The sequence below is a fragment of the Diceros bicornis genome, chromosome 7 (assembly GCF_020826845.1).
Source record: "Diceros bicornis minor isolate mBicDic1 chromosome 7, mDicBic1.mat.cur, whole genome shotgun sequence".
Lineage (NCBI taxonomy): Eukaryota > Metazoa > Chordata > Mammalia > Perissodactyla > Rhinocerotidae > Diceros > Diceros bicornis.
In genome coordinates, this window is record NC_080746.1 from 84200704 (window position 1) to 84214049 (window position 13346).

Below are 13346 nucleotides of genomic sequence, written 5' to 3' on the forward strand. Positions count from 1 at the left end.
CTTAGCTAATCAGAAATCTACCTTTTGAGCTGCGACATTATATCTGTTAGGATTCTCAAGAGAAACAGAACCAGTGGGAGACGTACATACATACATACTTGTGCACGCGCGCGCGCGCGCACACACACACACACACAGACACACACACATAAAGAGATTTATTTCAAGGAATTGGCTCACATGATTGTGAGGACTGGCAAGTCTGAAATCGGTAGGGCAGGCCAGCAGGCTGGAAACTCGGAGAGGAGCTGATATTGCAGTCTTGGGGCAGAATTTCTTCTTCCTCTGGGAAACCTCAGTTTTTGTTCTTTAACTGATTTCAGCTGATTGGATGAGGCCTACCCACATTACTGAAGGTAATATCCTTTACTTAAATTGAGCTGATTGTAATGTTAACTGCATCTACAAAATACCTTTACAGCAATACCTAGATTAGTGTTTGATTAAATAACTGGGTCTATAGCCTAGCCCAGTTGACACACAAACCATCACAGATAGGATCAGTCTCTCTCAAAACACATGGCTGAAGTTTTGTGCACCTGTTGGAATAGAGAGATTGGCAACTAAGAGGCAGCCAACAAATTTCCCTGACAATAATTACTAGTAGATATGTAGAAAGCTGTGGGGTGACAGATTTTCAATTGTTTTATATGGACTGATAGCAGAGATAACAGTTAGAGAAATGATGAGGGGGCAGGCCCTGTGGCTTGGCGGTTAAGTGTGCGCACTCCGCTACTGGCAGCCTGGGTTCAGATCCGGGCGTGCACCGACACACTGCTTCTCCGGCCATGCTGAGGCCGTGTCACACATACAGCAAGTAGAAGGATGTGCAACTACGACGTACAACTATCTACTGGGGGGCTGTGGGGGGAAAAAAAAAGGAGGAGGATTGGCAATGGATGTTAGCTCAGAGCCGGTCTTCCTCAGCAAAAAGAGGAGGATTAGCATGGATATTAGCTCAGGGCTGATCTTCCTCACAAAAAAAAAAAAAAAAGAAAGAAATAATGAGGAAACAGCTATCAACTTAACTAAAAAAGAAGTGGCTAAAAAAAGAGTAGTGAGTTCTTATGGGAAATGTTCAAACATCAGCTAGATGACTGGTGTAAGGCCTAAAATTAAAGCCCAATATTGTGTGTTGTTGGCCTCTGGGGAAACTGGGAGAGTCTCTAATGCCTAACTACAAGTTCTTCTCCCCACTGTGGTCCCACAGATAAGGTTCTTCAGTCAAAGGACCCTCCTTATCAAAGGGATCAGGCACAATATCTACTTATGCCTGAGTAGCAGGTTTCAGTTCCCTGCCTGCTCATGGTATTACTCAAACAAGCCAATCACATCCTCTCATGGGAACCAACAGCACTCCACCCTCTTGATACCACAAAACCTGCTTCCCACAGCCTCTGGTTGTCCACTCTGTCCTGAGTATACCCCCCATGTAGCCACACATGGCATGTAGTGTGCTCCTCCCCTGTGAGTATATGTAACTGATAAACTCCTGTTAATCTCACCTCTCCAGTGTCAAGTGCCCTGTGTTCAGCTATTTCCATAATCCTAGAATGGGAATCCCTCCCACACCAATGGCGTGAATGGGAGGTGATTAAAACAATGACTCTCCTCCCCGGCCCCCAGCAGTGATGGTGGAGAGGGAAAAGATTCAAACATCAGTTAAATAATTGGAATAAATGATTTATGAGTTGCCTTCTAATCCCAAGATTCTATTATTTTTGTGTTTTCAATGCTAGTATTAGCATTCATTTTATATTTTCCAAATACAGACATAGCAATTTGTTTATCTTTCTACTGTTAGCACTCATCAGGTTGTTTTTCAAACTATTTATTTATGCATCTCTTCCTCTCAGCTCAAAGCTCAGACAGCCATGCTTTATTAATCTTTATGTACCTCCGAATAACATAATGCCTGACGCATAGCAGATAATTCAATGAATATTTGGTGAGTGGATCTGAAAATCACTTTCTCCATCAGAATTTGAGAAAACATTACCAGTGAGCTGTGAAGTTCTCCTTAAACAAATAAATATAAGTAAAAATCATAAATATGAATTCCCCAACACTGCTGAAATCCACACTCACTCTACCCACCTGTAGACGGAAGGAATGAGGTCTTGGGAGTATTGCCCAATTTTTCTCTTCTCATTCCCCTTCCAAAATGCCTGCCAGTTGCCCTAAGGCTTCTGAAGAACCCTGAAGGCAGCATCTTACTTTGTGTAGGAAAAAGAATTAGTATAGCTGTAAGGTAATCCCAACTCCTTGCCTGTCTGTTGATTCTGAATGCTCCATTCACTTCAAAATCCCTGCTGAGAGCTAAAACATTGCCTCTGCAAGAAGGCATTTATTTTAGGCATAGTTTCATTCTTCAAGTGTGCAGCTGCACAGCAGCCCTATCCTAAATTATGGGAAAATATGGAGAAAGCTAAAATGGTTGGCTTGAAGATGTTTGACATGTCTTTCTTTCTGTGATTTCTGTTTTATTACTTATTGTATTTAAATTGGCTTACTCATTAAATTTATTCTTTTGTTTCCAGTTTTATTGAGATAAATGACATACAGCACTGTATAAGGTGTACAGCATAATGAATTCACTTAACATGTATTGTGAAATGATTACCACAATGTTTGGTTAACATCCATCATCTCATATAGAGACAAAAAGAAGAAAAAGAAAAAACATGTTTTTTTCTTTGTGATGAGAACTCTTAGGATTCACTCTCTTAACAACTTTCATGTATACTATATAGCGGTGTTAATTACAATCATCATGTTGTACGTTACATCCCTAGTACTTATTTATCTCATTTATCTGGAAGGTTGTACCTTTTGACCACCTTCCTCCAATTCCCCTTTCCCCATCCCCTGCCTCTGGTACCCACAAATCTGAAATCTTTTCCTGTGAGTTTGGTTTTCTCTCTCTCTTTTTTTTTAAATTCCACATATATGTTACATCATACAGTATTTGTCTTTCTCTGGCTGACTTACTTCACTTAACATAATGCCCTCAAGGTCCATCCATGTTTTCGAAAATGGCAAGACTTCCTTCTCTTTTTTTTTAGCTAAATAATATTCCATTGTATATATACCATAACTTCTTTATCCATTCATCCATTGATGGACACTTAGGTTGTTTCCATGTCTTGGCTATTGTAAATAATGCTGGTATGAACATGGGGGTGCAGATATCTCTTTAACATAGTGTTTTCGTTTCCTTTGGATATATTCCCATAAGTGGAATTGCTGGATCATATGGTAGTTCTATTTTTTATTTTTTGAGGAACCTCCATACTGTTTTCCATAATGGCTGTACCAATTTACAATCCCACCAACAGGTCACAGAATTCTCTTTTCTGCACATCCTTGCCAGCATTTTTAATCTCTAAATTTATTCTTTTGATGGAATGGCATATGCTCCTTTTCCCGACCCACAGACTTAAGAATTTTTTTTAAGAAAAAATGAAAGACCTGGTCTGACAAAGGAATTTTTATAATATATTAGAATTGTATACCTTCACAAAGGTATAAAATAGTGTTTATTAGCAAGAACAGAATTACATTAAATCACCTCTGGTGTTGAAACCAAAGATGTAGAGTTTGCATGTCCACATGTCTGTATGTAGCACTAAGCATGTGGTCGGCACTTAGTAAGTGTGTATTGGTTGAATAATATAATAATAGGATGTGCTCCCTACCATTGATTATAGACCTTAAGAAAGACTTTAATATAACAGAAGTGTTTTCTCCATCTCCTGGGTTTATTCACAGTAAACAGATTCGAGCCATGCTGGGCCAATTCAGCCAGGCAGAAGACTTATTAATGAAAGCTGGAGTGGAGCCAGGGACTGTGGATGGAGTTCTTTTGGATCTTGGGTGTTCTTCCATGCAACTTGATGCTCCTGAAAGAGGTTTTTCCCTTCGGAAGGACGGTCCCTTGGACATGAGAATGGATGGTGGCAGGTGAGTATTGATAAAGAATTTCTTCTCACAACAAGAAATCAATTTTTCCAAAACACTCTGAATTTAATTTCCTTTTAAGACTGCCGAATTCCTATTACACGCCCACACCTAACACTATGCATACATAATAAATCAGTTTTGTTTGCTACTCATTATAGATTTTACAGTTTCTCTAGATTGGGGATTCTAAAAAAAAAAAAAACAATCACTGCTGTCTTTATACAAAATAGTGAAGAAGATAACTTTCATACTGATTATCTTTTTTATGGATACAATGTGAGATTTTAAAGTACTAACAAAGTTGATAAATATGATCTGAAACGATGGTTCCGTTTTTATGTAGACCCAACTCTGCCTCTTGTGAGAAGTAAAAGGAACTATATTTCATGCATATTCTTTTGAACGCTGCATAAAAGGCAAGATCCTAGAGATCAGCGATTGTGTGTTTTGTCCTGTCTCTTGTACAGTCACTTGGGTTCAATCTTCTTGAGACAAACTACAATTTATGATACTATGTCAAACACAGTACTATGCATAGACAGCTTTACGCCGCCTCTTCATTCCTCACCATCCTGAAAATACTAGCGTTTGTTCTCCATTGTTCAAATAAGAACATGTATATTAAATAACACAAAGTGGGTCACATTCTAGGAAAGTATAGGATAATTTCTTTTACATCTAAGTTGATTTTAAAAGTTTAGATTATCACTTGTTTCTATGCCCAACACTGGCCCAGGAACTGAACAGCCTATACCTGCAAAGCTTAACCATGCTTTTCTCCCTCATTTCATGCCCCCAATTCCCTGCCACCCCACCAAATTATGTATCATGGCCATTACCTTTGGGGAGCTTATTCTCTAGGAACGTTATACTTTCTTATATATAAATAAGCAAACCATTCTGTTACTAATCTGCAATTCTAGACTTGCATAGACATTTCTACTGAAACAAATAGGTTTTCCAAAATTTCTTCCAGTCTATTAGAAGGACCTATATATAAGAAATTTAATGTCCAGTTTAAGGCAACAAATTAACATGGAGTTGACTTTGACGTCTTTCCCACAAACTGCTTTGTCCCATGGTAATTATTCACATGTAGCCTTTTCCCCATGTTTTGATATGACCTGTTAACTTGGATTGTGACCCATTCTTGTTGGAACATTTTTGTTCTGAGTCTTATACCTTCTTTTGCACAAGTTGTCATTCATAGAATGAAAAATGTGATCATAAAAGAAAATAATAAAAATCCTTTAAAAACCAGTGACTAATAGTAAAGGTCAAATATCTCCTCATGTTTGGAGATTGAAGTTGTTGTGCTGAGGTAATAAAACGTCAAGCAAATTTCTGCTGTTGCTCTGTCTTGCTGAGGAGGATGCCTTCTGAAATACCATGAACAAAGCTTCCAGCTCATGGTAGTAAATCCCTATAGTGTTAATGTAAAGACTTATCAGCAAATTGTGGTCTGTGAATCAGAGTTCTGAGGTTCTCACCTAAGAACTTGAAAATAAGATTGCCCTTGAGAATTAAACTCTAAGTCAATACATAATGGATGAGATTAGAGATGAGCAGATATATCTTAAAAAGCAGGATGGCTTCCAGGTAGATAGCATAGACTGTAACCTAATCAAAGATTCTAACAGCTCTGAAGAAAGAATGTGGTATTCGGAAAGGAGGAGTTGGTTCTCATGAATTCATAGAAAAAGGAGAGTCAGAGACACAAATATGTGCAATGCTGATCCAAGTGGTGTTATGGGGAGAGGGAGTCGAAGCCAAAAGATATGACTGGTCAGATCCTGGAGGCTGATATATCCTTGTGATGAAGATGGATCCAAGAGGCTTTCTTAACCTGTTGCCATTTAACACTGGAATCTTATAGCGTAGTTTCCTCTGTGCTATCCCAATTTCAACGACAGCTTTCAGATTATAAGGTTACCATGTGGCAAAAGAAGTTCACAGCTTCAAGGACTTGCGGGTCTAGCTCTCTTGTCAGTTGTATTCTTCACTAGAAGGTAAAAATAAATGCCACTTACATTAATATTTTCTTTCTCTTGTGAATGTAGTCACTGTAAATCAGTGGTCTCTGGAGGACTGACAAGATTTCTTAACTGTTAAGGTGGGGGCAGATTTTCTGTCTTCTTCACTATATGAATGTCTGTTCTGAAACCTCCTAGCAGCCTGCCTGCTTTCCAGAGTGTTGCTGCTTTTGCCTTGCAGCACTATAGAAACTTCTAGACTGCTATGCAAAGTAACATGAGAGTAAAATGAAATTGTGCCTATTATCTACTTATAGGTACAATTGCTGTTTTAATTTTCTTACTCAGAAGTCGAAAAGTATTACAAAAAACTGCTAAGTACATCCGTGCTAATCTTAAAATTGTCCTGGTGGAGCTGGACTATATCCTATGGAGTCTGAGTTTACCATTATTAACAAGGTTCATTGTAACGCTCAGTGATTTGGGCAGTTGAATCCACAACTAGGTAAGATCTAGCAGGGATTTTGTCAATTAGGCCAAGAATGACGATTGGCAAATCTAGGAATGGGCCAGATCTAAGGGACATTGGCATTCACTGAGCTTCTCTGTGCCAGGCATTATACTGTATTTTACAGTTACACACACCCTTAATTTTCCCAACAATTCTGTGAGGTAAGCATTGTTGCTTTTATTTCACAAGTTAGAAACTGAGGCTCCACTAGGTTAAAAATCTTACCCAATATGAGTAGAAAGTCCAGGATTCTCATCTAGCTCCATCTGACTCTAAAGACCAAATCTTTATCCTTAAAGCTATTATTGAAGGAGCAAAGCCTATTGAGATGGAAACGGGGCTACCTTATAGGACATTCATTGGTCTGGGGGTGCCACGGCAGCCAGAAATAAAACAAGAATTGCAGGGTCTGGAAAGCAAGGTGTAACACAGAAAGAGAAAGAGAGCGAGAGCGAGAGAGAGAGAGAGAGATGGAAGTCATGGCAAAATAGAGGACAAGCCAAGGGCAACAACAAAATTTTCTCTTGGAGGCACTAGGCATGTTAACAGGTGCAGTGTAGTATTTTTAAGGACGGATTCAGGTGTTTCTTGGCAACCCCGCTCTGGTTTGATCCTCAGGTCTTAAGCTATCATATCCTTGTTGCTTTAATTCCTCACAATATGGTACCAACAATCAATCCAACATATTAACTACAAGAGTAGTAACTGTACTATTAGCAAAGCTATCCTTCTAATAAGTAAGGTCTCAGTTAGCTCATCACTTAGAATTCCTTGACCCATTTCCCTAAAGTAAGGTAAACTGGAATGATCTGACAGAGTGAACGCTATTTCTTGCTATTATGATTTATTCTGTTTGGTCAGAAGTTGGTATTTCTTTTTCCTTCACCTGAAATTACCATCTAGACTTGTTTAGTACAATTTGTTGATTACCAAGTTTTACCCCATGGTGACTTTTGTCGTGGGTGTATAAGCCGATATTGTTAAACATTTGAAATAATATGCATTATTACCATTAAGATTGTTCTAGTTTTTGTGAGGAAAACTGACCAGCAGTCTCTTCGTGTATAGACTTCGTAAGTTCAATCTGTGCCCCCATATAAGCAGTTGGTTCCTTTACAGTCTTAGATTTAGTTAAGTTCTTGAGATCTAGGCTTATTTGAATATCAGTCACTAAACCTGGTATCTTCTATACTGAAAAACAAATTTAAGCAGTAAATTTTGAACAAACTAAATCCAAACATTTTCCATTATTTTAGTTTAGGGGAAATCTGCATGAGTAATAATAACTTCTTTGTGAATTAAAGGTTAATAAAATATTTTAACTTCCTGCTGCCCTTGACCTTGATGAATGTCACACACAGTCCCCACTTGTAATGATGGGTATTTGAAATGGAAAATCTATTTCGCTCGTGTAGGATTTCAGTCTCTGACTTTAAAAACCTCAGCTGCTCTCCTAGACTATGTGTGCATGCCTGACTTTGTGTCACAGCACTCTGAAGTTTCACCTCTTGTCAATGAAAACTGACGTCAGTGAACTAATTGGCTCTTCTTGTGCGTAGGTACCCTGACATGCCCACCGCAGCTGATGTCGTGAACGCTCTAGATCAACAGGCACTTGCATCTATCCTGAGAACATACGGGGAGGAGAAGCATGCCAAGAAAATCGCTTCAGCAATCGTTCAGGCACGCAGCATCTACCCCATCACCAGAACCCAGCAGCTTGCCAGCATCGTCGCAGGTACCCTCATTAGTTCTGAACAGTGTCTGAGAGGAAAAAAAAAATATATATATATATATATATATTAATTCCCCAAACTCCCAGAGGGATTCATTTGTACTTGAAATCATGCAGGATGGAATCTTGCCTATACTTCTCTCACGCCAGCTTTCTTTTGGTTTGCAAGCTTCCTCCCTCGAACACCTCTCCCCCACACACAATTTTTAAAAAATATACTGTAGTTTACTGATTAGTTTAATAATAGATTTTTTTTTTTTTGCATGAGGTGATTTATCATTTGTGCCTACCAATGTGACATGTGGAATCACAAGAGCAGAAGAATTTCTTGATCCATCACAGTGGTTGATAAGCATCCTGTATGAGGGCTGACATTACCTCTCTTCTGAGTTTCACATTTCTGCATTTTAATATTTTGGGCAAAAGGAGAATTACATTGCCCAATTGCTAAAATAAAATCCAGTGACTCATCCATCTATTCTAAACAACCAGCCAACAAAGGGTATGTGATGTGTAGGTTACTCTGCTTTGTGAATGCTAACTCAATCAGCTGAGGGACTTGTTGAAACACTTCTGTTCTGCTGCTCACCCCCATAAACCTCCTGAACCCAAGTCTAGCTGAGAGGCACTTTGTTATAGCCTTTCTGTTTGAAGCCAAAGTTGTTTCACAGCTGTGTTTCATGATGAAAGTTTTCCAAGGCAAAAATACAACTCCTGCAGTTATTTAACAGAATTCCAATGGTAAATTCTTCATCTTGTTGGACCATCTGAAACCCTACATCATTTTTATTTACCAAATGTATTTAGATTTCTTTTCAGTGGTTCCTATTGAGTTACTTAATTAGCTAAAGAAGTAGAAAAAGGAATATTTGTGTAGCTTATAAAAAGAACCTAATATTGGTTGCCTCTATCTTAACATTATCCATAGTTTAGGGAATAAAACTTAATTATAAATTTGCTCAGATCAAGATTTAGAGATCATATAGCAATTGTTTTATGACATAATTTAGTAAGACTGTATTTTACTTTGTTATGATAATAAAACATAAAGAGTTGACTAAGTCTTTAATTTTTTTTTGGTTTTATTTTTTTATTTTTTATTGATGTTTTAATATTTTTTAACATTGTGAAATTTTGGGTTGTACATTTTTGTTTGTCCATCACCATATATATGACTCCCTTCACCCCTTGTGCCAACCCCCCACCCCCCACCCCCATTGCTCCTGGTAACCACAATACAGTTTTCTCTGTCCATGTGTCGGTTTATATTCCACATATGACTGAGATCATACAGTGTTTGTCTTTCTCCTTCTGGCTTACTTCACTTAACATAATACCCTCGAGGCCCATCCATGTTGTTGCAAATGGGACGATTTTGTCTTTTTTTATGGCTGAGTAGTATTCCATTATATATATATACCACATTTTCTTGATCCAGTCATCAGTCGAGGGACACTTAGGTTGCTTCCACTTCTTGGCTATGGTGAATAATGCTGCAGTGAACATAGGGGTGCATAAGCCTCTTTGGATTGTTGATTTCAGGTTCGTTGGATAGATTCCCAGTAGTGGGATGGCTGGATCATAGGGCATCTCTATTTTTAATTCTTTGAGGAATCTCCGTACCGTTTTCCATAGAGGCTGCACCAGTTTGCATTCCCACCAGCTGTGTATGAGGGTTCCTGTTTCTCCACATCCTCTCCAACACTTGTTGTTTTTTGTCTTGGTGATTATAGCCATTCTAATGAGCATCAGGTGATATCTTAGCATTGTTTTGATTTGCATTTCCCTGATGATTAATGATGTTGAACATCTTTTCATGTGCCTATTGGCCATCTGTATATCTTCTTTGGAGAAGTGTCTGTTCGTTTCCTCTGCCCATTTTTTGATTGGGTTGTTTATTTTTTTTGTTGTTCAATTGTGTGAGTTCTTTATATATTATGGAGATCAACCCCTTGTCAGATGTATGTTTTGCAAATATTCTCTCCCAGCTGGTGGGTTGTCTGTTCATCTTGATTCTGGTTTCGTTTGTCTTATAGAAGCTCTTTAATCTGATAAAGTCCCACTTGTTTATTTTTTCTTTAGTTTCCCTAGTCTGGGTAGGCATGTCATCCGAAAAGATTCCTTTATGACCAATGTCAAATAGTGTGTTGCCTATATTTTCTTCTATGAGTTTTATAGTTTCAGGTCTCACTTTCAGGTCTTTGATCCATTTTGAGTTAATTTTTGTGAATGGCGATGATACCAGATGGTCCTCTTTCATTCTTTTGCATGTGGCTGTCCAGTGTTCCCAACACTATTTATTGAAGAGACTTTCCTTTCTCCATTGTATGTTCTTGGCTCCTTTGTCGAAAATTAGCTGTCCGTATATGTGTGGTTTTATTTCTGGGCTTTCAATTCTGTTCCATTGATCTGTGTGTCTGTTTTTGTACCAGTACCATGCTGTTTTGATTACTATTTCTTTGTAGTATGTTTTGAACTCAGGGATTGTGATGCCTCCTGCTTTGTTCTTTTTTCTTAGGATTGCTTTAGCTATTTGGGGCCTTTTGTTGCCCCATATAAATTTTAGTATTCTTTTTTCTATTTCCGTGAAGAATGTCATTGGGATTCTGATTGGGATTGCATTGAATCTGTAGATTGCTTTAGGTAATATAGACATTTTAACTATGTTTATTCTTCCAATCCACGTGCATGGGATATCTTTCCATTTCTTTATGTCATCCTCGCTTTCTTTCAGTAATGTCTTGTAGTTCTCATTGTATAGGTCATTCACTTCCTTGGTAAGATTTATTCCTAGGTATTTTATTCTTTTTGATGCAATTGTAAATGGTATTATCTTTTGAGCTCTCTTTCTGTTAGTTCATCATTAGCATACATAAATGCAACTGATTTTTGTAGATTGATTTTGTACCCTGCAACTTTGTTGTAGTTGTTGATTATTTCTAATAGTTTTCCAATGGATTCTTTAGGGTTTTCTATATATAAAATCATGTCATCTGCACATAGTGAAAGTTTCACTTCTTTGTTACCTATTTGGATTCCTTTTATTCCTTTTTCTTGCCTAATTGCTCTGGCCGAAACCTCCAGTACTATGTTGAACAGGAGTGGTGAGAGTGGGCAGCCCTGCCTCGTTCCTGTTCTCAGAGGAATGGCTTTCAGTCTTTCCCCATTGAGTATGATGTTGGCTGTGGGTTTGTCATAAATAGCCTTTATTATGTTGAGATACTTTCCTTCTATTCCCATTTTGTCGAGAGTTTTTATCATAAATGGATGTTGTATCTTGTCAAATGCCGTCTCTGCATCTATTGAGATGACCATGTGGTTTTTATTCTTTGTTTTGTTGATGTGATGTATCACGTTGATTGATTTGCGGATGTTGAACCATCCCTGAGTCCCTGGTATAAATCCCACTTGATCATGGTGTATGATCTTTTTAATGTATTGCTGTATTCGGTTTGCCAATATTTTGTTGAGGATTTTTGCATCTATGTTCATCAGCGATATTGGCCTGTAATTTTCTTTCTTTGTATTGTCTTTGTCTGGCTTTGGTATCAGGGTGATGTTGGCCTCGTAGAATGATTTAGGAAGTGTTCCATCTTCCTCTATTTTTTGAAATAGTTTGAGAAGGATGGGTATTAAATCTTCTTTGAATGTTTGGTAAAATTCACCGGAGAAGCCATCTGGTCCTGGACTTTTATTTTTGGGGAGGTTTTTGATTACTATTTCAATCTCTTTACTTGTGATTGGTCTATTCAGATTCTCCATTTCTTCTTGGTTCAGTTTTGGGATGTTGTATGAGTCTAAGAATTTATCCATTTCTTCTAGATTGTGCAATTTGTTGGCATATAATTTCTCATAGTATTCTCTTATAATCCTCTGTATTTCTGTGGTATCCATTGTAATTTCTCCTCTTTCTTTTCTAATTTTATTTACTTGAGCCTTTCTCTTTTTTTCTTAGTAAGCCTGGCTAAGGGTTTGTTGATTTTGTTTATCTTCTCAAAGAACCAACTCTTTGTTTCATTAATCCTTTCTACTGTTTTTTTGGTCTAAATTTCATTTATTTCTGCTCTGATTTTTACTATTTCTCTCCTGCTGACTTTGGGCTTTGTTTGTTCTTCTTTTTCTAGTTCTGTTAGGTGTAATTTAAGGTTGCTTATTTGGGCTTTTTCTTGTTTGTTAAGGTTGGTTTGTATCACTATGTTTCCCTCTCAGGATCACTTTTGCTGCATCCCATATGGTTTGGTATGGCATATTTTCATTTTCATTTGTTTCCAGATAGTTTTTGACTTCTCCTTTAATTTCATCAATGATCCATTGGTTGTTCAGTAGCATGTTGTTTAATCTCCACATTTTTGTCACTTTCCCAGTTTTTTTTATCATGGTTCATTTCCAGTTTCTTAGCATTATGGTCTGAAAAGATGCTTGTTATGATTTCAATCTTCTTAAATTTATTGAGGCTTGCTTTGTTTCCCAACATATGGTCTATCCTTGAGAATGTTCCGTGCGCGCTTGAGAAGAATGTGTATTCAGCTGTTTTTGGATGGAGTGCTCTGTATATGTCTACTAGGTCCATCTTGTACAGTTTTTCATTTAAGTCTACTATTTCTTCGTTGACTTTTTGTCTGGATGATCTATCCATTGATGTAAGTGGGGTATTCAGATCCCCTACTATTATTGTGTTGTTGTTAATGTCTCCTTTTAGGTTTGTTAATAGTTGCTTTATGTACATTAGTGCTCCTATGTTGGGTGCATATATATTTATAAGTGATATATCTTCTTGGTGGAGTGTCCCTTTTATCATTATATATTTCCCTTCTTTGTCTTTCTTAACCTGTTTTATCTTGACGTCTACTTTGTCAGATATGAGTATGGCAACACCTGCTTTCATTTGTTTGCCATTAGCTCAGAGTATTGTCTTCCATCCTTTCACTCTGAGCCTATGCTTGTCTTTAGTGCTGAGATGTGTTTCCTGGAGGCAGCATATTGTTGGGTCTTGCTTTTTAATCCATCCTGCCACTCTGTATCTTTTGATTGGAGAGTTCAATCCATTTACATTTAGGGTAATTATTGATATATGAGGGCTTAATATTGCTGTTTTGTCACTTATTTTCTGGTTCTTTTGCATTTCCTTTGTTTCTTGTCCCATTTGTTTCAGACTGCCAATTCA

At 37.7% G+C, this 13346-nt stretch overlaps 1 protein-coding gene across 3 annotated transcripts in view; it reads left to right on the forward strand.

The window, feature by feature from the left end:
* Positions 1-13346, forward strand: part of METTL15 (methyltransferase 15, mitochondrial 12S rRNA N4-cytidine) — a 191744-nt gene that overhangs the window by 138085 nt on the left and 40313 nt on the right. For 2 of the 3 annotated variants that reach the window (XM_058546180.1, XM_058546178.1), the window contains exons 4-5: positions 3772-3963; positions 8007-8185. In XM_058546180.1, coding sequence (XP_058402163.1) covers positions 3772-3963; positions 8007-8185 — 371 coding nt within the window. Of the gene's footprint in view, positions 1-3771; positions 3964-8006; positions 8186-8450; positions 9112-13346 lie in introns of those variants that run through there. The other variant, XM_058546179.1, reaches the window with a different exon arrangement.